Here is a 26,244-nt window from a genome sequence, read left to right as displayed (position 1 = left end):
GCCGCGACCGTGGCGACACCCATGACGGCGACGGACACTAAAACCAAGATGGCGGATGGTTTGAATCGGGATGTCGGGGTATCGACCCCGCGAACTCGGGGATATGTTAGGATATAATGAACATATTAGGATATATCGAATGTACCAGAATATACTGGATACGTTGCGAATTTTTACATTTAACGATAGTAAGATCCGTAACTTGATGATGCACAATTTTATAGGAAAAAAGGGTGAAAGGTACCATTTGTTTATCGCAACGGAAACAGTCGCGTCGTATCAGTGGCGAGTTTATTTCCAAGTATTACAATTCCTTCTCCCGTACGTCCTTAACGCGTCATCCTTTAATACAATTCCTTAATAATCCGAGGACAGTCGTCAGATCCGGAAGTAAATACGAGTAAAAATCGGTAATGATATACAGGTCGTCGCCGTAGGATAAGGTTTGCCGACCAGTTAGGTACTTCCCCCGGTAATTAAGTCCTAATTGTAACAGTTAAACATTGTACCACAGCAACAAAGTACGGCTTGGATTGCGTGGCCGGCAAGATCGTTCCCCTAGGCGCCGGTTATAATATCTTTCATTATAGTATATAACGTTATTGTATGCTTTTTCGAGTGGGATTTCCATCCCGTTTGTACTGGAAGAGAGCAGCAGAGTGTACACTTCGTTTAGAGACCAATGGCAACGTCTTGTGCGCTCGAGGGACACTATCAGAAACACTTCCGACGATTACATCAATAATTAATCAATAATACTTCGACCTGCTCGACGGTCGCCATCTTTTTTTTCTTTCTTTTTAATTCCCAGTGAAGAACCGTCCCCTCCGCGAAATCAAGAGAAATCAAAGCCTTTGCGGCTCCTTGTCTAGGGAATAATCGGAGCAACTATCGCAATCACTATACGCTAAGGGTCTACACGAGAATAATAGTAGCAATAATAATATCCGCCGTTTTCGCGCACGCCTTCTTATTCGCAATAAAGTGCCTCTTTGGTTTCTCTTGTTCGCAATAGAAATTTCCGACTACCGATAAGTAGATTTTTTAAATTTCGCGTATTAATTAATAATAAAAGGGTATCTCTTTGGGGTCTACATTGCGTAAATCTACACGGAGTAATTGAACACCTCTTGTCAACCAATCGAGCCATTTCCACCCCCTCCTTCCCACGAATAATACATAAAAGGGGTGAAAAGGGCCCGACAAGTAGCGGCATCGATTTTCTTTACACATTACGATTACTTATCCATTAATAACAAAGAGAAAAACAAGAGCTAAAAATCTGCATAAATGCCACAACGTAGTTTAAACCTCTCTCTCTCTTTGTTCATGTAATTCCCTGCGACATTCCCCCTAGAAAGAGTCTTCTCCAAGAAACTCCCCTGCTGATATGACGTAACAGCGATTTTCGAAAACGTCTGGTTTTCGAAAATCCCCTCCTGTTTTTTTTTTTTCTTTCCTTCTTGTATTGCGCATCATTTAGTAAACGGAGGAATTAACATCGAGACAGGGATTACTGGGGACTGAAGTCCCAGGTGGCAGCGACGGTAGTTACTTATCAGGAAAACTCGGTAGAGTTTCGCGCCAAATACACACTCGCATACGTATGCGCGAAGCCACGTGTACGCGTGAAACGTAACCGAGTTCTTAACATTATCCGGTCCTAGAAATGATAATAGTCGCTCGAGAAATAGTCGTCGAGCCTGCAATTCCAAATTCGGGGCGTGATTTTTTTCCGATTCGACAACAATTAGGGCAGTATCGGTCGCACCCCCCTTTGAGAGATCACCAGGAAGTCCGGAGTGAATCGATTTTTGACGCTCCTCGGCATCCTCTTAGGGTGCTCGAAGAGCTCTAAAATATCTCGGGCCTTCCCCTCTACCTTCTAATGCAACAGCCTCGCTGTTTCGGCAATCATGTCGTCAGCAGGTTCTTTATGTTCTTCGGGGTGTTCTCCTCGTTGAAGTGCTTCGTGGTGTATCTCAAGGCGTTCAAAAGCCCTTCGCTTTTGCAGGGAGGCTGATCCTTGAGGAGCTTCACGCAACCCTTCACCTGGATTTGGAAAATGCATATCTGTTATGTGATTAAACGTTGAGCTTAAAATTTCGTATAATTCTCAACGACTTCTTACGTCAACATTGGAGCCCTTGACGAAGGCACCCTGGGGATGAACATGATCGTAAAGGATGACGAGGCCCACCATGACCCTGAGGACGAAGAGCTGGGTCTCCTCCCTTTGGAACTGTGCCAAGAGGTTCCTGTTGGATAGACGAGGCTCTTCAAGGTCCAGATCGCGGAGGAATATTTTCTACAAATTAACTCCACGTCTCTTCGGGGTCACTTACGGGTTCTCCAGCATCCTGAGGCAGACCTTCGCCATGGTGCCCAGCGTTTCCGTGATGTTCTCCCTCGGGATGTCCTCGTTCTGGAATGAAGAGAGCGGTCAGTGACTATCGGGTGAGGCAATGGGGAAACTTGGGAAGAGATGGATATCCCACTGACGTCCATCAAGAAAGTTGTCGTCGCGTGGCTCAACACTCGCAACATCGGCGTCGCGTGGGCGTAGAACAAGGACATCCTGTTCGCCAACTCGTTGCCCACGACGAGGTCCTTCTGGGCACTGTCCTGTCTGGAGAGCGAGGCCCTCATCAGGGTCCTCCTGTAGTAGCTGAAGTCGTTCTGGATGGCGGGGGTCTTCATCTTGTGCTCGTCGAACTTCAGGACGAACTCCAGGATCTCTGCCAGTTGCTTGACGAGGGCTTGCTGGGTCTCCAGGTGTTGGGTTGGGGATAAGTTCCCGGAGCACAGCTGGCCCAGGATCTTAGGGACTACCCTCTCTGCAAGGATGATAAAAATTTTTAAAATTTGCGGTTTAAATAATAAGAAGCCCTGTCGATGAAACATCCGGGGAACCATCCTCTCTCCAAACTCGTTAACGATTGTTAAAATTAAATAACTATGAGAAGCACATCCGGATCTAGGATCGTGAAGACCAGCTTCTCTGCAGGGTCGGCAAGGTTTGTTAAAATTACTAGTTTAAATGGTCAAGGACTTGGATCTTAAAGCTCGGATGGTTCAGATCAACGAGGCCTCTCTACAGGTGGAAAATTATGCAGATTTCGTGGCGAGTTACCGAGCTCCAGGGAAAACTCGTAGAACCTCTTCAGCTTCGCAACGAGAGGGGCGACCGTCAAGTACGCTTTCCTCTGGCACTCCTCCGTGGGGGCGGAAATCGCCTCCCTTATTTCCTTCCCTGCCCCCTTGTAGCACTGGATCTCTTCCAGGATGGACTCGGAGTTCTTCAGCACCCTCTGCACGGCCTCGAAAGTCTCCCTCTCGATGTCAGAGGGCTGGGCGTCTGAAAATTCGCCCAGGAAACGTCATTCCACCTCCGTGATTTTCGCTCTAACGACGTCATGCAATTTTTCCCGCTCCCTTCTGCCCTTCTTCGTGGCCCATACTCACTCTCAAAGTCCAGGAAGACGTCATACTTTTGCGGGGTGCAACACGTGGACTCGTCTCGAGCTAGCAAGCTTAAAAGCTTCCCCATGGTACCTCGTCCCTCTTCCCTGGACACCTGGACCTCCCCTACACCTCCTGGTACTCCTGGAAAAGTTCAAGGACGGGTTCAGAAGAAGCTTTTGCCATTGTACAGCGAGCAGGTCGAGGGGAATTGAAATTTCCTATTCAAGTGCATAGGGCAATTCCTGGCATTAATAAAAAAATTAAAAAAAAAAAAGCGAGCGCGCTTATATCATCGCGGAGAAGTCGAGAGGAATTGAAGTTTGACGTTCAAGTGTAATTTTTAATATTAACCCTCGACCCAGTTTCAACTGTCTCGACGAGCCGAAACACGATTCCTGGATAAGTCCGGCCGGTAGGCGACAAATTCACGGAACTCGTTTCTTTCATTCTCGGTCGAGTGATCCCGTGCGAGATGTAAGAGGGTGATTATGCATTCCGGTCACGCATGAGTGCGTGATATCACAGGCCTTCTTTGTCGGGGCTCCTCAACTTGAAGAGCGCCACATTGTGTGCGCTTCAATCCCCCTTGATTCCCTCGGAAGACGTTGCTAAAAGTGTTTCCCTTCTCAACCCGTCCTTGAACCTTCCCAAGATGGTCAATCTTGACCTTATTTTTATTTTTATTTTTTTTTTTAGAAACCTCTGCAATTATTTACGAATTTCCCCGTACATTTAAATGGCATATTTCAATTCCTGGATATCTTTGGAATGACATAACAAAAGGCTTTTTTCTTTTATTGAGATGATTTTAGTTCGCCAGAACGGTTACTTCTTTATGGTTTAATTCGCTCTAAGTCGCTATCCTTATCGTTTATACCGTAAATGGGTGGAGGCAGATTAGAACGGTGTAACCAGTTTCGTTAAGGGTTAACTTCATCTACTGAGGTGTAATAAGTGCAATGAGTATCGCCGAGAAGTATACTTCCCGTGTAATGAGATCACGTAAAAACCGCCGCGTAAACGGCGGGGATCGTTTTTACCGGGCATAAAGAGAACCGCATAAAAAAAAAAAAATAATAATAAAGTACCGCGTAAACCGAGGAACAGGTGTGCAGAGAAATATGAGATTTTTCCCCGGTTAGGCCAGTTTTGTACGAGGCAGATGCAACACGAGCAATGTCAACAATGACACGCGCTGACTGCACAGCTGATTACATTGAACCCGTGAGACTCTCCCCGTTAATCATAATTATTAAAAGAGAGGAAATAAGATTTATTAATACGCGGACGGCACAGTTGAGGCACTATTAAGTCACACATCCAAGTCTACGAATTTTCAACAGTTAGGCCGATACCATGGAAAATAATAGCCGTATAGAATACGTCAACAATGAAGCATGGACGAAGACTGCCACTCAATATACACATACATCGAAATATTTTTAATCATCCTAAAAATAAGATGTGGTCATCAACACTATTAATGGCACAGTTGATGTACCATGACTCCTCTTTCCCAAAAATCCCGAAATCTCTCACAGCTCCTCCAGCTTCATGAAAAAAACACTCGCCACGCAAAACCCATCAATAAGGATATGTTGATAAAAACGAACACGTGAGACATCTCGCACTTCACAGTTGAGTCACGCTTAAGATGTGTCAAAAACACGGAAACAATGAGCTATCGAGCCGTCCCGAGTAAATCTGCCGATGTAAACGGACAAGGTATTCCCTCGCGGCGCGTCGTTAAGGGTGGAACAGACACCTGGGGGCGGATCAAGGTAAGGTCTCACCAGGAAGTCACGGCCTAGGGCATGACGCCGGTCCTGGCAGCCGTCGAAACGGAGGAAACGGACGGCGGCGCCGGGACGCGCGTCGCGCCGGGTGGCCGCGCGAAAAATCAATGCGGACGCCGGCGCGCGGCGGATCCGCGCGGGGTAAATTTAGCCGGGTAAACTTAGACTCGACGGAGGCGCCCGTAGGAGGTACGGCACTGCCGAGAGTGGAGTTGACTCAACCGACTGCACCTCCAAGCAAGACTCTCATTGTCCGCCTAAACGAGCGATAAGCCTCGATCGACGTCGATAAGACGGGAATAAGAGTCGCGGCCATGGGTGCAGGATTCTTATGGTGGGGTTTTTTTTATTTCATTTCACCTCGAGTTGAGTGATAAGGTCGGGGAACTATAAGGTGGAGTTGATAAGAGTGGTCCGGTTGACTTTGATTAAGAACCAAGGTAGAGTTTCGCGCCAGATACGTAAATAGGGAATTAGGTTGATGCAAGTCGATGTCAGGTGTTTTTACTTGATTTCACCTGGAGTTGAGTGATAAGGTCGGGGAATTATAAGGTGGAGTTGATAAGAGTGGTCCGGTTGACTTTGATTAAGAACCAAGGTAGAGTTTCGCGCCAGATACGGAAATAAGGAATTAGGTTGATGTAAATCGATGTCAGGTGCTTGTAGCTTGACGGTGGAGGGTGTTTGTATTTGGTCTTGGAGTTGGGCGATAAGCCTCGATCGATCATAGGTGTCCCCTATTATCGGGATCCTTGTACTAATTCTCCACATAACTGACCCATCTTCCTTGACTTGGCGCTCATTAATCAGGTTCGATCATGCGATAACGAGTCTTGTTGCGGGTCGTTAGGTTCTCTCTCTGAAGTTCTAGTTACCCCATAAAGCGGAGCGAATTGTGGCCTAACCCAAATGTTTGCAGTTGGGTGGATCCTCGCACTTATCTTGCACATATCACCTTGACGGATCATCCCCAATAATATCCTAATAAATCACGTTCAATACCCTAGGATAGCTATTTGAAGTCCAACTCCCCAACAAGCTCTACCATATATAAGTTTTATAAATACAGGTTTATTTCAAATAGCTTCAGGATAAAAAAAAAAGAAAAAAAAAATAGTGACGTTTCAAACCGCGTGATTGAGGAAGGAGGGTATCCCAGATTCTCCCCATCGCCCAAACGATCGGCAACTAGGCGTCGACCGATAACTCGCGATAACAGGACTGGGTCATATCACCACGCACGATTCCCCAATAAAACTGGAGCGAATGTACGCCAGATGCTCTGAGCATGCCAGATGCTCAAAGCGGAGCAGATCCTCGCACCTCGTCCAGGCGATTGGATAATCGTCGGAAATCGTGGGCGTCGATAACGGAGGCCCCATTCGGGCCTTTTTGTGCGCCAATTCCGTATGATCAATTGAACGGTCAGGACAGCGTGCAGGGACCTCCTGGTGGTAGCAGGGGTATCGGGAACCCGGTCGCACCTGGTCTCACCCGTCGACGACGGGGACGCCAGGGACGTCGTCGAAGGCCAAATGCCCCTGTGGGGACGCCTGACGTCCCATCGAAGGGGAACCTAATCGCCGTCGACGTCATTCCTGATAGGGTGGTGGCACGTCGTGGCCCCTCCGAGGAACGTGGGGGCATCCTGCAGCTCACCTCGTTGTCTCCCACGGTGGGGCATTCAAACTGGGCACCCCTTTTTTTGGGGAGACTAAACTGGTGGACGTCGTCGATGTCACGCTCGGTCTGATCGTAAGGACGATGGACGTCAGGGCACCTTCGAGGAACGTGGGGGCACCCTGCAGAGGCTCACCTCGTTGTCTCCCACGGTGGGGCATTCAAACTGGGCACCCCTTTTTTTGGGGAGACTAAACTGGTGGACGTCGTCGATGTCACGCTCGATCTGATCGTAAGGACGATGGACGTCAGGGCACCTCCGAGGAACGTGGAGGCATCCTGCAGCGGCTCAGCAGTGTGTCATGCCGAGGGGTCGACCTTCCTATGGTGACCAAACTGGGCATCTCTTTTTTGGGGCGCAGCCTAAACGGGCCAGCGTTATCGACGTCACGTTCAATCCCTGATAGGGCGATGAGACGTCGGTGCCCCTTAGAAAAACGTGGGGACATCCTGCAGCGGCTCCGTCCTGTCTCCCACACCGAGGGGACTCCCCCTGTTCGCAGACACCAGGGCGCCCAAAGTGAGGAGTCAGGTCCTTTAACTCCAACTTTTTCAGCTTTTCGGGGGCCTTCACAAAATTGCGGTGAATCTAGCTGAACTTTTGCAGACCCTTGCGAATTATGGGTCGGGTCAGGAGCTCAAAGTTGACCGTGGGTCATCCTGGTAGGTCTCTCCCCGAGTGTTTTAGGGTGTCCACAAAATGGGACGGCGCTTAGGACTCCAATGGATTCTCCTGAAAATTGCGGGTCAGTTCGGCGTCTGTACTCGGTATTTTTAGGAGGTCCCCTGGAAATTATGGGTCGCGGTCTCCCTCCTCGTTCTGCATGGCAGAGGCCAGAAAGGGAGAGGAACTCGGAGGAGGCCCTCCCGGCTCGCCTTTCCCTCGTGTCGGGCTCGCATAACTTGGTTATGACCGAACGGGGAAAATGTTGAAAATGTTGCGGCCCGGGAGTTCCCATGTAGCAATGAATTTCATTCTATTTCAGGGAATCCATTATGGAGTAGGTGTAACATCGATCCGCGTTTCTGCAGATGAATTCTCAGTTACAACTGCGCAGGGGAAACGTAGACAATGTTGCGGTCCGGGAGGTTCCCACGTAGCAATGTCTTCGGCAATGAGTCCCACTCTATTTCCGTGAATCCATCATGTAAAAAGTCGCAACTTCGGTCCATGTCTCTGCAGATGAATCGGACCCGATGAACTGCAATTGGCTCCAGTTTCCGTCTGTCCGCGTAATTACAGTTTTCCTGTCAACCTTTAGCGTCTCTTCCCTGTCTTCAAATGCCCAGGAGAAACTTTTAGCTTCTCACGAAAAATCTTGCACAAAATCTTTTTTTTCAGCTCGGAAAATTCTTCCGCGACATATTCAACCGATCGAAAAATGTTGCACACGCTCAGCCTGCAATCCGAGTCGACATGCATCACTTTTCAACGCAGTTCCGAGTCCCGGATAGAATGCCGTGAAAAGTGTTGAGGTTAGGGCTCTTCCACTTCGCGACTTGATTATCCAGGTCGCGGATAATATGCTCTTGACCTCGGATCCTCGTCTCCATTTCCCGCCTCCGTCAGTTTGCATAATTGCCACACTGTCCACTTTTTACTCCACGCTCGACGCACGCAATGGAAACGCCGTTGAAAAGGCCAGGGTGGAGCGGCCTTAAGGCGATATGAAAGTGTGATATATAAAAAATTCTATATATTGCATATATATAAAGAATGACCCTTTATATATATATACAATATACAGAATATATAAAATATCCCCTTAAGGGCTCCTAACCTTCCAATTTCCGCCGCGGGGCGACCCGGACGTCGATTCAACGCAGGACGGATTAACGGCCGCGTTCCGATTAACGTCCGAGTTAACGCGCGTCCCTTTTCCGCTGCGGCCGTTTATATCGCGCGTTGGGCTCCAAAAGAACCGCACCATGTAAACCCAGAGATATAAATACGTTTAACGTAACCGTAAAGAGGCGATAACGTGAAATTACCGTAAATTCGTTAAACGTAATTTAAAAAAAAACCATTCCTGTACAAATGTGCGTTAACGATTAAAAATGCGTTAACCTAAAAGTATTAACGCAACCGCGAAAACGTATAGATAATGGTGCATAAACCTGAATATAAAAAACATAAACGCGTCACAGTGTGAACGTAATCGCGGATATATAATCGAACGACATATAAGGGAATAACATAAAGGCCATAAGCGGAAACAGGGAAACGGAAACGCATACACAAGCGTGTAACGGATTTCAAGGTCAGCGAGAGTAGGGCGTTATCATTTCAGCCAGGATTGATAACCGGTCTAGCTCTTAATAAGACCTAATTAATAGAGTCCGCAATTACTAATTACCCGTTCCGAGTAGTAATTACGCGTAGCAGCGGACAATAAAGCGGTAATTAAATAACAAGTGCCAGGAAGGCTTATATCTCCGTTCCCGAGATTTCATGCAAACGCGGCTTCGTTATCCAAAAACCGCAACGGCGATAAGCCCCCACTCCCGGTTGTTATTCCATCTTTTCCTTAAAGTAATATCAATTAAGTTTACGCATACGAATTAGAGATAATAATTACCGTTACGAGGGAGAAGATAAGCGCCGACATGTCCGCCGTTTCCCCGGGAAGACGAAGAGCAGCTAAACGACAGTTATTAGGATTAACGGTTATTATCGCCTGGCAGAAAAGAGGCGCGTTATCGGCCGGCACTGATAACGCGTTATCGACGAATCCGGCACGGCCGATAACAACTCCACCGGTAAACGCGATTGTTTTTCTCCCTTTCTCCTTTCACCCACTTTCGGTGTTTGTCGCTCGCGACTCCTCCTCGTAATCGGGACGAGGATGGACGGAACTCCCGGAAGTTCGCTACGGCGTCGTCGGAAGTGCGCGGAGGTCCCCTGACTCGACTTCCGGTTCGCTCGAGCAGATGTTGCTCGGGCCAAGCCGCGTGCGCAACTGACGAGGTGCGCTCTCTCGCTGTTAGAGCTCGCCCGCGGCGACCAATCACGTGACCGGGCGGGCAGGTGGTGGGGGAAGCCCCCATCCACCGAGAGCCCATCCCCTCCACGCTCATTCCCTCACCGACCGTCAAGCAGGTGCGGTCTCCGGTATAAGCGTAGGTAGAAAGAAACAAGATCATGAGTGCAAAACAAACGTTTATACCGGCACCTTAAAAGCCATACTTATAAATATCGAATTAATAAGTCTGGCATTAAGAAGTCGTTCCTATTTATAAGTGTTAAGCGTCGTGTAAATTGAGTTTTACGTCAGTATTACCGATAAGAACGGAGTAAGGTATTAATACGATTAACACCTGTAGTTAAAACATCGGTGCTTGTAAAATCGGTGTTAGGTACGGTGTTTAAATGAGGACGTTTACACGAGCTATTTTACACCGAGTTTCTCGCAATTAGCACGCCGGTGTGGCATTACATGGTATTAAACCGGATAATAATGCACCTTGAAATTAATCAACAACGAGATATGCGGGGTATTGATCCAAGGGAAACTCGTATAAGCCTCTCTGGGAAGATTTCGATTGAACGAGCCCGGGGAGCAGGTGCGCACAATACCTACTTGTCGGAGAAATAACGAGCGCGCTGACTAAGCGCACGATTATCCGGCATGAGCTAGCGATACCGAAACCGGCGGCCTTGTGCCAATCGTGTCAGCGTTTCTAGGGGCAATGACTCGCTCAAAATTCAAGAAGGAAACGTCCGGTCGCTCGGTCGAGAAAGGTGGAAAATGACGCACGAATTCGATGCCCCGAAGGGGAGACTCTCTTCCCACCTCGGTAGTTCCAGTAACTGCCGTACCAACCGACGCGCGTCGACCGCGAAAATTTGAATTCGAGATACCAGTTTCCTAATGGATACTGGATATAAATGGCGCTAGTCGCCAATGGTTAAATCAAACTCTAATTGCCTACCCGTCGTTTTCTAGCGACCTGGTTTACCCTATATGGATGTTACCTTATGTAGGATACAGGGGACTTACCTTACCTCCGACCTCCCTCCACGGCACCTCGTTGCCGACTGCGGGGTAAGTCGCTCTCTCCGCGAGCTCGGTTACCGGCGCGCCGTGGGCGGTGCCTATTGGTTCGCCGGCGCGCGCTCCCATTGGCTGCCGCGTGGCGCGCATGGACTTGAAGCTCGAACCCGCAGCCGGCGGATTCGCAGTCGCGTCGCAACCGCCGCCGGTTCCGGACTCGCGATCGCCGCGAAACGGGCGGGCGAATCCGCGCCCGGAGATCTCTAAAATCGAGTGACTCGCAGCATCCCTGGTAAACCGAACTCTTCCCGTTCATCCTCTCTGAAAAAACCATTTTACAATCTTATAAAAAAAAAAAAAAACATTCTTTTTATGATTTCTCAATAAATTTTAATTTCTCATCTCACAGGTGAGTATCTTTTTTTCGAAGGAGCTGCGGCGAGGTGCAATGCAAATTTACGAGGGGAATCTTCATTCTTATAGTTTTATTCCTTTTTTTCAGCTGTGACTTTTTTGTTCCACGTTCTGGTTTTATTTTCTTTCTTGTAGGTTTACCCTATTGTTTCTTGGTTTACCTTCCCAGACGAGATGGACCGGGAGGAGAGCCGTGGAAATTGGAAAGAAGAGGCGAGGAATACTTGTAGTGTCGCGAGGAAACCGTAAATTGTAACTCTTAATAAATAGAGATATGCAAAGCGTGCTAATTTTCATTAAATGCCTGATAAGGGACCTGATGGATGAACATCCTGAATATTAAGGACTTCTGAATCTCCGGGAAATAAATCGATTTGTTAATCGACTTAGATAGGAATTAAAAATAAAAAACTAGGTAGCTTAAATACGATACCGTAGGTAGTTTTACAAAAGTTGGTGAAGTTTGGGAATAAGTGCAATGGAAGATAAGTTTCGAAGAAGTAGAAGAACGTCTTGAGGACGAAGGGGTGCAGCCGTGAATTGATGATACATTGGAGGAACGATACACATTTGGTCCCCCCTTTCCCGAGGGATAGGCGAGGTCACACTTCTCGGAGACGTCCCGGTGAAGTCGAAACAAGGATACGAGGCAAAAAGGCGTCCCAACCGCTGCCAGAGACGCGAGCTCGCGCGCGATAAAATATTCATGAGCACTTTTAGGGTGCTCCACGAAGATGGGTCGCATCCAGGCCATGAAGAGCATCCCTTGAGGAAGAGCTCCGGAAGACTTTGTCCCGCCTCGGTGGCCGGGGTCGCGGGAAGTGAACAAAACTAGAAGATTTCAGGACGCATATTTTCCAGTCTTCGGACCCTCGGAAACGAGGAATCCCTTGGACAAACAAACGGCGCAAAGGATACCCCAAAGTTTTTAACGGCATCCCAAGAAGAATAGCAGACCTTGAAGAGCACCCTTCGAAGACCGAAGAAAAGTGATAGATCTTTACGGACGATTTACAAAATCCAAGGCCCGAGGAGCGAGACAATGAACATTTTTAGAGGCTGCAATAAGGCCTTGAAGAGTGTTCCCCACTTCTTCAGACCCCCCAGAAAACTGTCTTTCCTAGAGTCCTAGGAGGATCCAGGTCGAGAGGAGCCAGACTTCAGGGCGAAGCTTTTCCTGGCTGTGGAGCCTTAATGAGCGAAAACCGCTTCGAGGTGAGAAGCAAGCCCCAGGAGGTGCACCATGGAGGAGGCGTGCAGCGGACTGAATTTAAGCACGTGCACAGGGAACGGGACCAGCAAGGACGAGGACGCCTATGCGTTCGACTATCAGCAGCTCCAGAACATCGTCTCTGTGGTGGTGCCGGTGTTCTTCGGGGTGATCGGCCTCCTAGGCCTCGTCGGCAACTTCCTCGTGGTGATCGTAGTCGCGGCGAACCCTAACATGCGATCCACCACAAACCTCCTGATAATTAATCTCGCGATTGCCGACCTGCTCTTCGTCATATTCTGCGTGCCATTTACCGCGACCGACTACGTTATGCCGTTCTGGCCGTTCGGCAATATCTGGTGCAAGTGCGTGCAGTACCTCATCATCGTCACCGCATGCGCCAGTGTGTACACCTTGGTGCTGATGAGCCTGGACAGGTGGGTCTTGGTTTCACTTCTCCTGAATGGGCGTTTCCGTGCTTTGGTGTTGATGGGAGTAGATGGCTGGGTCCTGTCTTCCTCTTAAGATCGGATTTAACAATAAGTCAGGACTGATGAGCCTAGGGAGGTCTGCTTGGCTTGTTCCAAATGTGCGTTTCTGTGGTTCGGTGTAGATCGATGAAGATCCGATTTATCAATATGTCAATCATAAGTCTGGATGGGGTTGCCTTGAAGTCCGCTTCCTTCTTCCTGTGGATGATCCTGGACAGGCGGATCCTGCCTTGGTCTCACCTTAGCTTCCTACTCGTCGCCGATCGTCATGAACTGGCTGATCTCATTCCGGACCACCCTGGTGAAACGGGCCCGGAATCGCTAGGGTGGATCATCCCGTGCTCTCCGAGCTGCCGACTCGCGGGGAGGATCCCCGGGATCCCCGGGACTCGTAACCGGGACCCGGGTCCCCGATTTACGATCCCGAGGACGCGAGCCAAGTCCGCGCCCCTCGTAACCCCCGCACCGAGCCTCGTAAAAGGTTTACGCGGGTAAAATACGCCCCTACGCATCTCACGCATAAGAAATCACGCAGCTCGTGGGGGAGCGTCCTCGGCGACAGATGCGGTTCGGTGCAAGTCGTAAAGTCCTTTGCTTCCTGCCAGGATATAGGTTAAGAGGGGGGAAATATTGGGGTCCATCCCTAAATTTTTCTCACAAATTTCGTCCCGATAACCCCTCCGAGATAAGCGTAAAGATGCCCCTCCAAGACCAATGAGACTACTCGATAATTTATTTAATGTATACCTCAGTTAAATACACTCTTACATATAAGGCTCCCTCATGAAACGTCAAAGTTTGGCGCAGTCTTGAAGCTTTAATTTATACCAATTTTTTGTTGATAAGGGAGTTTGGATCTAAGTAATGATGCGCTGTCAGGATTAAACGTCACGCGATAAGCTAACAAATACGTATACCGATGAAATTCGTATTTCTATCTGAAAGTGCTTTCGCAAAAAATTACACGCCTGTGCAAGCTTTAAAGCTTTAAAGCTTTAATCCCATCCTCTAATTTTAACTTGACAACCGGACTGTGATCCTCATAGAGATGCCCGACAGAATGAGGCACTACACGATAAAATACCAAATGCAAATGCGGATGGATTGCGTATCTACGCATGCCACTCGTAAAAAATCACGCAGATGGTGCAGAATTACGAGGCGCGACGACAGATATGACCTGGGGCAAGTCGTAAACTTTCTGTCAAAAAATACATCGCAGGTTAGGGAAGCGATATGTCGAGGAAAAACTCTCTTCGATATTTTTTTTTCCCCCGATAACCGAACCAAGATCCGAATAAAAAATGAAAGTGTCGTTTCAGCAAGGCGAGATGCCACAGGATAAAGTACGAAATAAACGATATACAATGTGCATCCACAAAACATTTATGTCAGAACAATGTGACCGTCCCATATATCTTTGTAAGACGTAACGTATACATTACATGGACGTAAAATTTCTATTTCTATTTCCCACGCAGTTACACATATGTATATGAGCATTGATTTAATGCGTGATTTTTTCCGCGTAAGAGTTTTAATTTTAACCTCGTACATTGAGTACATTGGCACAATGTACACCTTGGAGAGATATGAGTTTACTGATATTGCACCAATTAATATTGCCAAATTGGTCGGTGCCTCTCTTGATATTTTTCTGGCATCATGGTCAAGAGAGGCGGAGCAAGATAAGGTATTACCCTGTTTTCTCACTTTCAATTATATTGTCTTCGTGGTCGGATCGGTGTGTCGGTGTCCACACATCTCGCGTCCATGTTCGGAACCGGAAGTGAGACCAGGAAGACCAGGAAGTCCCGGAAGAGGAGATACACGAATGGGCGCGACTCTCGTTTGGAGGAGCTCCAAATTGTCGCGATAAAGGACGCCGGGACCGATCGATTTTATATTACGGACAAAATGGCAGGACGATTTACGAGGCCGAATTCGAGCATCGAGAGATCGAGTTTACGACTCGGTCTAACGCGATTTAAAGGGCGCCTCGCCATCCTGCCAGATGCCGGAGTTTCCTTTCCCCCGCCATCTTTATTCTGCACATATTTCGTCGAATATTCTTTTCTCCATCAGACCCTCTTTCCACATATAAAAAAAAAAAAGGAAACCATCGAAGACAGTCTTCCCATATCCGTGATGTCCTTTTCACCCCTGCGGGATTTTCTGTCAGCCCCATAAGGAGGAGTCGATTCGAGTAATCGACGTCGATAAAATTTCTCGGCGGGTTTCAACTTCACCTTAATGGAGGAAACTGTTGCGCTTGTAATATACGGCGGTAGGGAAATTTAAAGGAAAATGAGGAAAAAAGGGGATAGTCCACCTGCTCGCTCTTTTTCCCGTTTCGCTACCGTGGGAAGAATATCATGGGATATTTGGAGTGCGACCTCCGGATATCCCACCCACGTGGTTCTCTCTTTTTCGTTCCCCTGGTCTTTCTCTTTTCTCTTCTGGTTAAAGACTTGCTCGCGAACATCGGGAAAAGCACAAAGCCGGGTCTTTCTCTTCGCAACCCTTATGTCTGCCAAATGAAACCTACACGAGGCCGCGGGCTAAACTTTAATAAAGTAAAATAAAAGCACGGCTCGATCCCCCGTCAGAGAGTCGCTCGAAAAAGCGTTATTCTTGCCTCTATTCGAGGCTTTATTCACGTTATTCCCAGCCTGAGAGGCGAATTATTTCCATTTTCCTCCCTTCGTCCCAGTTACTGGATAAAAAAAGCAGGCCGTCGAACGGGAACGACGAGAGGCCAAGACAAATCGCGGAAAAGCGAGAAAAGCTTCCTTTTATGGATAAAATGATCGAGCCTTAAAGTGCATCGATTTTTTCCGCACACAAATTTAAGGGATGATTTTCACCCAATTTTGGACAAAACGGTGGCGAGCCTCGTTCGGGGGAGCGACGATTATTTTTCATTACATTTGCACTTTATTTCCTACTTTATTCTCATTTTATTCGTCCATTCACTTTTTAATGCATCCGTGAATTCATTATCATTTTGTTTGTGAATTTGTTTCCATTACATGGAACGTTTCGTCTTCTCTTCTCTCGTGAATATGTTATTTTACTTTTTTTCCCGTCATTCGTTATTTCATATACTATATTAATTTTCTGAACATTCGTTGAACTGCATCCATTACTTTCGTTCGCGCCCTGTTCGTGAATTTCTTTGCGTTCAATTAGCCTTTTAATGTCCCTCCGCGAGAGTATGTCCATTCACCTCGTCCTTTAATTTCTCCCTCCAGGAATTAATTCTCCATTTAATTCGTCGTTCAATTTTCCCAAAGCTCATGAATTTCCATTTAATCCACCGTCCCGTATTAATATTTCATAACTTTACCTTTATTTTCCATATCTTTCCAGGTACCTTGCAGTGGTGCACCCGATAGCATCCATGTCGGTCCGAACGGAAGCTCACGCCTTCCTGGCGATCTGCATCGCCTGGGCAGTCATCCTGACAGCCTCCATCCCAGCCTTCGTGATCCACGGCGAGGTGAGGTCCTTCGGGTCGAAGGAGAGGACCCAAAGGACTCCTCCTTCGGCAACTATCGGCTCGAGTCCTGGTTCCGTGTCCTTGAGCGGTTCCCTCGCATTCCCACAGGTGCTCGACTCGTTTCAGGACCCTTACAACTCGACGGTCACCAGGACGTCGACAGCCTGCAGGGTCCTGCCCCAGTTCAACTGGCCCCTCTTCCAGGTGACTTTCTTCCTCAGCAGCTACATCGTGCCTTTGACCCTGATATGTGGTCTCTACGTCTGCATGTTGCTGAGGCTCTGGAGAGGAGCCCACGTCAGCGCGGAGAGCAGGAGGGGAAAAAGGAGAGTCACCAGGATGGTCCTCATCGTCGTTGGGGTCTTCGCGATCAGCTGGTGTCCCATTCAGGTGAGGGGACCATGTTTTGAAAGGATGCGAGGTTGATTTTTGGACGTGGACGAATTTTTAAGAAAGGGGAACCAGGATGGTCCTCATCGTCGTTGGTTTTGGGACGTGGGCGAATTTTTAAGAAAAGGGAACCAGGATGGTCCTCATCGTAGTTGGGGTCTTTGCGATCAGCTGATGTCCCATTCAGGTAAGGGGACTATGTTTTGCAAGGATGCGAGGTTGATTTTTGGACGTGGACGAATTTTTAAGAAAAGGGAGCCAGGATGGTTCTCATCGTAGTTGGGGTCTTTGCGATCAGCTGATGTCCCATTCATGTGAGGGGACCATGTTTTGCAAGGATGCGAGGCGAGTTTTGGGACCTGGACGATTTTCAGGATGTCAATTTATTTTTGACACGTGGTCGAATTTTTGGGATGTCGATACATGTTTGGGACGTGGACGAGTTTTGAGGACGTCGATAAATGTTTGGGACGTGAATGAATTTTCGATGTAGGTTTCTGGGGTCTAGAGGTAATTTTGGGATGTGGGCGAATTTTTAGATTGTCGTATGTTCAGGACGTGGTCAAATTTTGAGGGAAAACAGATATTCCGGAAATTCGGACAAGTTTTAAATCCCGGGTGGAGGTACATTCTGAATATGGCCGAATTTTCGCGAGCAATGGACGTACTTACAAAATGAAATAAAAATCTGGAAACCCTCTTCGTGGGAGTGGGCGAGTTTTTCGGGATTTTCCCGAAATCCTGACGAATTTTCGGGACGCGGCCGCGCTTTTGCATCGTACTTCCAAAGGAAGGATGTTTTAGATGATCCTGGTGATAAAGTCTTTGGACCTCTACCCGATGTCGTCGACTGCGGTGACGATCCAGATCGCGAGTCATGTCCTGGCCTACGCCAACAGCTGCGTCAACCCGATTCTCTACGCCTTCCTCAGCGACAACTTCCGGAAGGCCTTCCGGAAGATCATCTACTGCAGACCTCGACAGGACCCCCACCATCGTCTGGGTCCTGCGACCAGGACGACGAGAGCTGCCAGCACGGGAGACATCATCTAGGTGAGTACACGTCCTTTGAGAAAAGGATATCCTTAAACTTTGGTACCCAGGGAGAAAAATATGGACACCCTTTCCCGGGATTAAGGTCCTGGAACGGGTGCTCCGTTTTTCCTGAAGAAATAAGATGTCACGGGCGGAGGTCCTGCAGGACTGGCGTTCTTCAAGTTTCTCATTCAAGGACCAAAATGTGAATGCTGTCCTTGATGAAGCTTTTGCTGGTTCTTTAGACTCGGATCCTGGAACTGGTGCACTCCTTTTCGGGAAAATCCCCTCTCGGAAGGGTTTGCGCCCTTCTCCAGCTCGTCCTCCCGAGAGGGAGTCCATCCTCTGGTGGTGTCAGGCATCGTGACAAATATCCTTTCGCGACAGGACGGCCCTGCAAATTGGCCCTTGTGTAGGACCACCTACGTGACCGCTTTCCCGATGCCGTTCCATCGATCGAGCCTTCTCAGCCATGTCTGATGTCCTTCGCAAAGTTCAGACGCAAAGGAGAGGAAGAGATATCCCACCCTTTCGGAAATTGCGGAAGGAAGATGACGTCTGCCCCGTTGATCAAGGCTTTTTAGCCATGTCTGATCAAAAGGTTTCCAGGGATCAATCGAACAAAAGCTACGAAGGACAAATTCAGGGAAGGGCGTCGGGGCGAAATCCGCGAAAGAGATTCCCCGGGAAAAATCCTGGAAAAACAGAAACTCCAGGAAAAATCTAGGAAAAGGTCTGCAAAATCGGTTTCCAGGGAAAAATCCAGGCTCTCAGACCAGGAAGCGGTCACCTTGGGTGCAATATCGCGGAAAATGAAGTTCCTAGGAAAGTCGGACCCGGTCAAACGACGTAATCAGGAAAACCTCGTCGGCGGATTTCCCTGGCGACGAGTGCGTCGGATGTTCTCGAGGATGCGCCCTCGGAAAATTTCCATCTCCGGGAAACGCGATTTTTCGTGGGTCGGGTTTCCCGAAGGACCTCTGCTCAGAGATTGCTGCGAAAAGCACCGCCGAATTTTCCGGCCGCCCGACGAGCCGGGAAAAACGCTCGAGATTTTCCCAGAGCATCCTTGATATCGATTGATATCGTTGGCAGTGATTAGATTCGAGGAGCAGTCGTGCAGGATGTTCCCGGATTCGAGAGGATCCTCTTCAGGGTCTTCGAAGACCCGACAAGTGGCGTGAAAATTCTGCCTCGATCGAGGGAAAAAAAAAATGAAAATAAAATAAGGGGACTGAAAACTTCTACCTGAACCATCTTAAAAATATTTTCGTAAATATTTAATATTATTTCAGGAAATATTATGATCGGATTAAATGTAGGTTAACTTTACAAGTTGGTTTAAACAATGTCCGATAAAACGGCATGATACTCGCTTCATGAATTAGCAAAAGTTGCGGAATAATTCAGGCCGTCACGTCAAATTTGCAATTTTCGTCCAACTTTGTAAACTAAAGTCATAACACTTTCAAATTTCCCGACATTGTAATTAAAATCGCCACGTCAAATACTCCATTTAATCCTACTCTGTATGCCATAAACATAAAATGTCTAATTTCAACAGTGTTCTCTTATTTTATACCCCAAGGTACGACTATTGTTTGATTCTTTAATTTCGTTAAGAAAAATCGTGAAAAATCGGGCTGTGGAGGGACGAAGAGATCCTTCCGAGGACACCAAGGGGTCCTTTGAGCGTCGAATAAATCAGGACGAGCAGGACATGGTTCCCACGAGGACTCTGACGGCAGTCCGGATCTCCGGAAATTCGAGGAAAATCGTGGAAAATCGTGGAAAGTCGTAGGAAACCGAGGCGACTCGTAGAAAATCGTGGAAAACCGTGGGAAATCGGAGGAACATCGCGGAAAGCCAGGAAGGTACAAGCCGATCCTGGAGAGCAGGATCCCATCCTGACGCCGCATTAAATCACGCACTTCCTGCCAACTTGCGGCGTAATTCGAGGCGAATGCTCTTTCCCAGGATTCGGGGAGGGAGGTCCCTTTCGCGGTTTTCCCTCGGCAAGAGGATTTATCCGGAGCCCGAAAAGTTGCCTTGCTAAATGGTGACACGGAGCCCCAAAGTCGGAAATCTACGTCGACGTTTACTCCGAATCGCGTGACGGCGAAAATCCACCCCTGCGAGTCGAAGTTTCCCTCCTGGCGTTTCCATTTTGCTCGTTTCCATTTAATTCCCCGGAGTTGACTGAATGTCCTGGGACTATGACAAATCCTCGGATCGATCGTGAGGAATTTTTCCCTGTCCTTGTCTCCGCGCATAATTAATCGAGATCGATCGGTGGCAATTAAAGGAGGTCTCGGAATGAAAAGTTGGGAAACATTGATCCTTGAAAAATCCTCGTTCCCATTTTAATTCCTTGGAGCTGATTTAGTGTCCCGTGACGATGACAAATCCTCGAATCGAACCTAGGAAATGTTCCCTTGAACTTGTTACCGCGGATAATTAATGCAGATTGATCGACGGTGATTAAAAAGGATCATAAACTTATCCTTGACAATCCTCGCTTTGCATTTAAATCATTTAGGCTGACTTGTCAATTGTGAGATGAAAATCAAAGTAACTGTCATAAATGTCCTGCGAATCAATCTTTTTTCCCACTTTTTCGATTTATCTTATTTATTCCAATGTGGCGTCTTGCTGTGGGGAATTTCCAAGTAGCAAGAAATCCTTTCCAGGATTCGTTTTCGCGCTTCCAGGACAAGTAGCGATCTGGAGCGATCAGGGAAGGGAATCCTAGGAACGGATATCCTGGTAACTGTGCCGTGTGTATTCCCAGGCCGTGCAGGACGAAACCATCCTCTCTGGCCATCCTTCTTTCCTCCCTTCCTTCCTCCACCCTCCACCTTGTTATAGGCCGGGTTTCCATTTGCCCCTCAGGACTCGGGGGCGTTGAAACACTTTACGACATTGCGGATTACGGGAATGCCAACCCCGAAGAAGACCACCCTCCGCCATTCGCCAAGGAGTTATCCCCGAAGAAATCGACCGCGAAAAAAAAAAGGGGAGGGATCCGGAAGTCGCCGATTAATTAATTCCACGGGATCCGGAAAAATTGCATCTTTCTTAATCGAGCCCCGGATTAATTAGATTAATCAAGCAAACCAATTGAAATTATTGGAATTAAATGGAATCTGATTTGATTAAATTTTGTAAGAAATTCACCGGGAAGAGAAAAAACGGGATTTAAAAATTATCGATTAATCAATATCAGAGTGTCTTGAAAAAATTCCGCCTTTCTAAACTGAGCCCTGAAATAATTCTATTTAATCGAATAAACCGACTGGAATTATTCGAATTAAACGAGAACTGATTTTATTTTCACCCCGGTGGAATTTATTTCGCCGACAAATCCGATAATGGGGCCTATGGGATGGCAGACATCGGCAAGTGATTGTTTGGTCAGATGAAATGATTGGGTAATAATTATTGCGCGGCGCAATCATTACACCCTGTTTTTCAGGACCTCGTTAAATTCCTGTTTATCGCGTTTATGTTGATAACTATGCCGCGACTGTTACGATATGACGTTGTTTGTACTACATTGATAACTGCTGATAATAACAGGGAGGCAGGGAAATATTGCAAAGTGGATCTTTGAGGGTGAGGATGATTTTGAGGGAATTTGGAATGTTGAGGAAGATAAAAAAAGTGCCTCTGAAAAGAAGTCACCGAAGAAATTAATTGATGTCGAAGAGGTGGTCCCCACCGAAGAACAGATTCTTCCAAAGAGAAGGCCTTTCCCAAAGAGAAAGATCCCCCTGGCGAGATGGGCTCACCTGGAGGAAAAATCCTATCAAAGAGGTCCCTCCCAAAGAAAAGGTCCTTCCTAAGAAAAAATAGTCTCCCCGAAAAGGTGATTCACCCCGGAAGAAATGATTCTTCCCTGAAGAGGCCTCCTTCCCCCAAAAAAGGATTCCCCCCTGAAGTGGTACTCACCTCCCATGGACGAGCCAATCAAATCTCGGCTTATCATTCGAGACATATCTATCTCGAAACGAGAGGCCGAACCCATCAACTCGATCTGGAATCGAAATTTCGGAAATGGCCTCAATACGCGTCGCGCCATATTTCCTTCTACCCTAAATTCGAAAAATCGAACGAGAGATTTAACGACGTGTCTCTTTTTCTGTTGCAGGCGATGCCGGGGCCAAAAAGAAAAAACGAAAAATTAACCAGACGTGGTGCGGTGGAACCCTAATCGTTATCAGGCGTTATCACATCACAATCGTTAAAAAATCCCTAATTGGAAAATATTCCCCGTACATCGTGCTTAGACAATTAAAAAACGAAAGTAGACCGCGTTTAAGCGAAGGCGTCGTTATCAGGCGTTGTTATCACGTGGACCGAAAATTCGATTTTTCCAAAATGTATGAAAAAATGCTTAGAAACTTCAATTTCGACTAGACTCTCAATCCAAAATGTAAGTTAAATCTTCAAAACCTCTAAAGTCAATCACTCAAGAATTGATTTTGTTATCACTCGTTATCAGGAGTTATATCGACGGGACTTGAAAAACCCAGTGGAAGGGCCCCGCAAAAAAACGGGGAAAAAGTAAAATGAAAATTGCGCAAACTCACTTTCGTCCTTCCGTAGCGATTATCGAGGGCGAGGCCAATCGACTCAGCAGAATCGGGGGAAAAAAAAAGGAAAACGAGGAAATCGATTTCCCAGGGATCGAGGGAAGGAAAAATGGAAAAAGGGAAAGGAAAACTCGAAATCGGAGACGCCGACGCGAAATCGAGCGATCGTACGCGATGGCAATTTATACGGTTGACATAAAGCTTAATAACATTCGCATCGGATGGGAAAAGGGGGTGGCGGGGGGAGGGGGNGGGGGGCGATATCGTTAGCAATTCCCGTCGGCATTCCCTATCAGGCCTCGATTTTAATGCATTTCGAAATGGTCCCGCTCTCGGTTCGAAATTTAAGGGAAAGAGCACGAGGCTGGAATTAGTAATCGATATCCCTTTTCCAGAATGTTATCACCGGGGATTAAAGCAAGCCCCGTGATAGCGCGATTTATTTACGCCGTGTTGTCTCGTGGACGAAGGAAAAAAAAAAAAATAACATGAGATTTTTCAACCCTCAGATGTGAAATTAAATATCAAATTAGACGTTAATGCGAAATATTTAAAGCTGAATTGTGGAAGAGGCTTTTTGCCAATTTCGTTAATTGTGACCGTTTTTGTTCATTTGTGCAATCAAATTAGACATCGATGCGAGGTATTCGAGATCGATTTTTGGGGGTGGCTTTTTTTTCCCATTCTCATGGAATTCTGTGAAAAGGTCCTCGGGGAGGTTTTTCGAAAACAGTTTACGAGCAGTTGGAACGGGTAACATCATTTTTGATGAGAGATTTAATAATCGGTATCCCTTTTTCCGGATGTTATCACTGGGGTTAAAGCTCGGTGATAACGCATTTTATTTTCGCGAGAGTGAAACCGGAGAGGGAGGAAGAAAAAGAAGCGAGAAGAAGCGGATGAGCTTTTCTCGACGAAATTTCATCCCCCGGGAGGTAGAAGGATGTCCAATTAGATTTCGAGATCACTAAATTGTCCATTATCATTATTTAAATATTTTTAAGAGATTCTCTAGAGGGAGGCTTTTCAAGAACCCATTTTTGGGGGGTTCAAAAGGGAGGCATCATTCACGAACGTTATCTCTTTTAAAAAATTGTATCGCAGGGATTAAAGCGTCCCCAGTGATAAAGCATTTTATTTACGCGGTATTGTTTTGCAGGGGGTGGAAAGAGGGGGGGGGAAGCAGGAGGTAAAAACGGGAGCGAAAAAAATTGAGAGGAAGCAGATGACTCTTTCCCAGTGAAATTTCATCCCCAGGGAGAAGGGGGACGTCAAATTATATTTCCTGTTCTCTTTTCAGACAAGATCACCAAATCAGCTGTTTTTTTTTTCCCCCACAAAAAAAAGTGTTCAGGGACTCGTCAAAGGGAGGCTTCTCAAAAATACATATTTTTGGGGTGGAAGGGTGGACGCCATTCGGGAAATTAAAATTAACCCTCGATAACCCAAAATTGTATCAAGGGGGTTATAACATCCCCTGGTGATAACGCATTTTATTTACGTCGCTTTTCTTCTCGGGGGTGAAAAGGGGGAGAAGAAAAAAAGAGAGGGTCTCGTGGATGAGGTCCTAGAGAGATTTCATCCCCCGAGAGGAGGGTGTGTGCCGAATTAGATATTTACGTCCTCTTTGCTAGATCTCTGAATCGGGTGGATTTTTTTTTTTTGGGGGGGTGACTTTTTTCTTCCCTTTTCGGGGGATCTTCCTTAGGGGAGGTTTTTTGGAGGGCTCGCAAAAGGGGACACCAGCGTGCGATTAGGGGGATGATCGTCGCCCTAACGAGGGTGCCAATCGGCCTCGCGGAAATTCCGCCATCTTTGAGGCGGGTTTGAGAATTTCTTTCGGGATTTCGGCTTATTCCTCACGTATTGTATTTTCTCATGACTTTATCGAACGTCTATAATTCATAAATACCGATCCGAAAGAGGCGAAGACCTCCACCCTTTCGGCATCCCTGCTCTTCGGGGCGAACATCTCAGGAATTCTCATTCAACCCTGCGCGCCGACCTCGGCGGACTGCAGGGGTGCAAACACATCCCCGAGAACCGGCAACTCGAGAAGATTTACGTCAAGGGAACTCGATTAACCCCCGGGTTGACCAGTCCAGTTCCGGACCTGGAGCAAACACTCGCCCCGGCGATTATTCGTTCCACCCCTCCCGATTCGAATTCGGCCTCCACCCTGCCTCAATGAAAAAATTGAAAAATCCTCTCAATTTTCCGAACGAATATGTTGCCTAACTCTCCAAATCTTTCCCCCCTTCTCGTTCCAATTTTTTTTTTGCTTTTCCCCTCCATTGACGATCCCCTGTTCCCGAGACAAAATTAATAGAAAATGGAACGAGCTAGAAAAATTCAGATTAAAACTTGGAGAGAAATTCGGGGTGGATAGAAAAGGAAGAAAATCAGGGAGAAGGGGAACACTTCCCGAGGTCCCTTTTCTATTCCAGTCCTTTTCTTTAAGGATTTTACCTTACTTCCTCTTTACATAATTACCAGTTCGCGATAAAATGAGAAAGATTGAAAAAAAATAGATTAATCCTACGAATGATAAAATTGGGGGAAAAATGGGAATGCAGAGGCAAGGAAGAAAGAAAATCGGGGTGAGAAGGGAAACATTTCGCTTCCCTCGGGATTGCCGGTCGATCCCACCCCCCTTCCCTCCCGGCGTCCCAGGACGTCGCGACGCGTCGACGGGCGTCCAAAAAAGGGAAATAACGACCCTCTGCACAACGAGCCAACAGTCACCCCGTGTAATTCCCTCGGTCGGGTTCCGCGCGTAAACTTCCGCACTGCGGCCATTCCGCGCGGTTGGCCCCTCGATTTCCCAATTAATCGGGATCCGCGGGTCTTCCTCGAATAGATTGCTCGCCGTTGGGCACTTTTCGGCTTCCGCCCGGTCGTTTCCTCTCCAATTAATTTCCCACGCGCGACACGATCGATCGATCGATCGATCGATCGATTGATAGGGAATTTCATTCCTGGCGTCGAATCCGGAGAAAACAAGGGGAAAAAACGGGACTCCCGTGTCCCGAGGGACTCTGACTACCCCTGATGGAAGAGCTCTCCCCCACCACCCTTTTTTCGGATGTCCTTGCTTATCACTGGCTTATCACTGATTTATCACTGGGGCGTATTGAAGAGTTCAATCGCGAGGTTCTGTCGAAGAGGATTTATAAAAACAATAGCAGATCATTTCCATACGGGTTGATTTAGGGTGATCCCTTGATTCGCTTATCACTGGCTTATCAAGCGGTGCGTCGAGTTCTGTCCTCTCTATATTGTTGAAACAAAATTATAACAAAAAAATGGGGGGGCAAAACCTTGCACGCGTTTTGATTTAATGAATCTCCTGGGTGTTGATTATTCGTTAATTTGCAAGGGGTGAAAATGGGGTCTCGTGCGTAAAGTCGCTCACCGTGATCTGATTAGCTGATTTCGCACATAAATTGGGTGGGATAAAAAAATGGAGGCTCATCCGTTTTCGGTGGGTGCACCGAAACAAAACAAAAAATTGCGGGAGAGCATTTCTCTCCTCGTCGAGGTGTAAACTGGAGCGAGAGGAGTGTCATTTAGTGCAATGTCGCGGAAAGGGGTAGAAAGGGTGCAAGGGGTCGATCGGTGATATCGCGTTCTGGAAGAGGAACCAACAAGGGATTTCTGGCCTGAGGTGA

General features: G+C 47.3%; 2 protein-coding genes across 3 annotated transcripts; one reads left to right on the top strand and one right to left on the bottom strand.

The window, feature by feature from the left end:
• Nucleotides 1-274: 274 nt before the first annotated feature.
• On the bottom strand, nucleotides 275-9,913 carry LOC105695159 (protein FAM49B). Its single transcript, XM_012416496.2, has 8 exons — nucleotides 9,742-9,913; nucleotides 9,521-9,582; nucleotides 3,466-3,606; nucleotides 3,134-3,358; nucleotides 2,503-2,837; nucleotides 2,346-2,425; nucleotides 2,132-2,258; nucleotides 275-2,052 (listed from the first exon to the last, which is right to left on the bottom strand). The coding sequence occupies exons 3-8, from the start codon at nucleotides 3,548-3,550 to the stop codon at nucleotides 1,915-1,917; spliced, it is 990 nt and encodes a 329-aa protein (XP_012271919.1). The 5' UTR covers nucleotides 3,551-3,606; nucleotides 9,521-9,582; nucleotides 9,742-9,913; the 3' UTR covers nucleotides 275-1,914.
• Nucleotides 9,914-11,695: 1,782 nt separating this feature from the next.
• LOC105694915 (allatostatin-A receptor) lies at nucleotides 11,696-22,208 on the top strand. Of its 2 annotated transcripts, XM_012416057.2 has the most exons (5): nucleotides 11,696-12,997; nucleotides 16,424-16,553; nucleotides 16,662-16,943; nucleotides 17,748-17,996; nucleotides 22,129-22,208. In XM_012416057.2, exons 1-4 carry the CDS (start codon nucleotides 12,594-12,596, stop codon nucleotides 17,994-17,996), a joined length of 1,065 nt encoding a protein of 354 aa, XP_012271480.1. In that variant the 5' UTR covers nucleotides 11,696-12,593; the 3' UTR covers nucleotides 22,129-22,208. The 2 variants fall into 2 exon arrangements, with proteins under 2 accessions (XP_012271480.1, XP_023290184.1); XM_023434416.1 differs by having other exon boundaries at nucleotides 16,424-16,943.
• The last annotated feature ends 4,036 nt before the right edge of the window (nucleotides 22,209-26,244 follow it).

This window comes from Orussus abietinus, unplaced genomic scaffold, assembly GCF_000612105.2.
Source record: "Orussus abietinus isolate OABI.00-Male unplaced genomic scaffold, Oabi_2.0 scaffold86, whole genome shotgun sequence".
In the NCBI taxonomy this organism is placed as follows: domain Eukaryota; kingdom Metazoa; phylum Arthropoda; class Insecta; order Hymenoptera; family Orussidae; genus Orussus; species Orussus abietinus.
The sequence above is the reverse complement of the archived record's forward strand: the minus strand, read 5'-3'. Positions and strand labels throughout refer to the sequence as shown.

Coding starts and splice junctions, on each gene's coding strand:
- LOC105695159 (XM_012416496.2), bottom strand. CDS start 3,550: ATGGGGAAGCTTTTAAGCTTGCTAGCTCGAGACGAGTCCACGTGTTGC. Junction 2,426..2,502: donor CGACAACTTTCTTGATGGAC/GTCAGTGGGATA, acceptor TCTTCATTCCAG/AACGAGGACATCCCGAGGGA. Junction 2,259..2,345: donor CTCAGGATGCTGGAGAACCC/GTAAGTGACCCC, acceptor TCTATCCAACAG/GAACCTCTTGGCACAGTTCC.
- LOC105694915 (XM_023434416.1), top strand. CDS start 12,594: ATGGAGGAGGCGTGCAGCGGACTGAATTTAAGCACGTGCACAGGGAAC. Junction 12,998..16,423: donor GTGCTGATGAGCCTGGACAG/GTGGGTCTTGGT, acceptor ATATCTTTCCAG/GTACCTTGCAGTGGTGCACC. Junction 16,944..17,747: donor TCAGCTGGTGTCCCATTCAG/GTGAGGGGACCA, acceptor AGGATGTTTTAG/ATGATCCTGGTGATAAAGTC.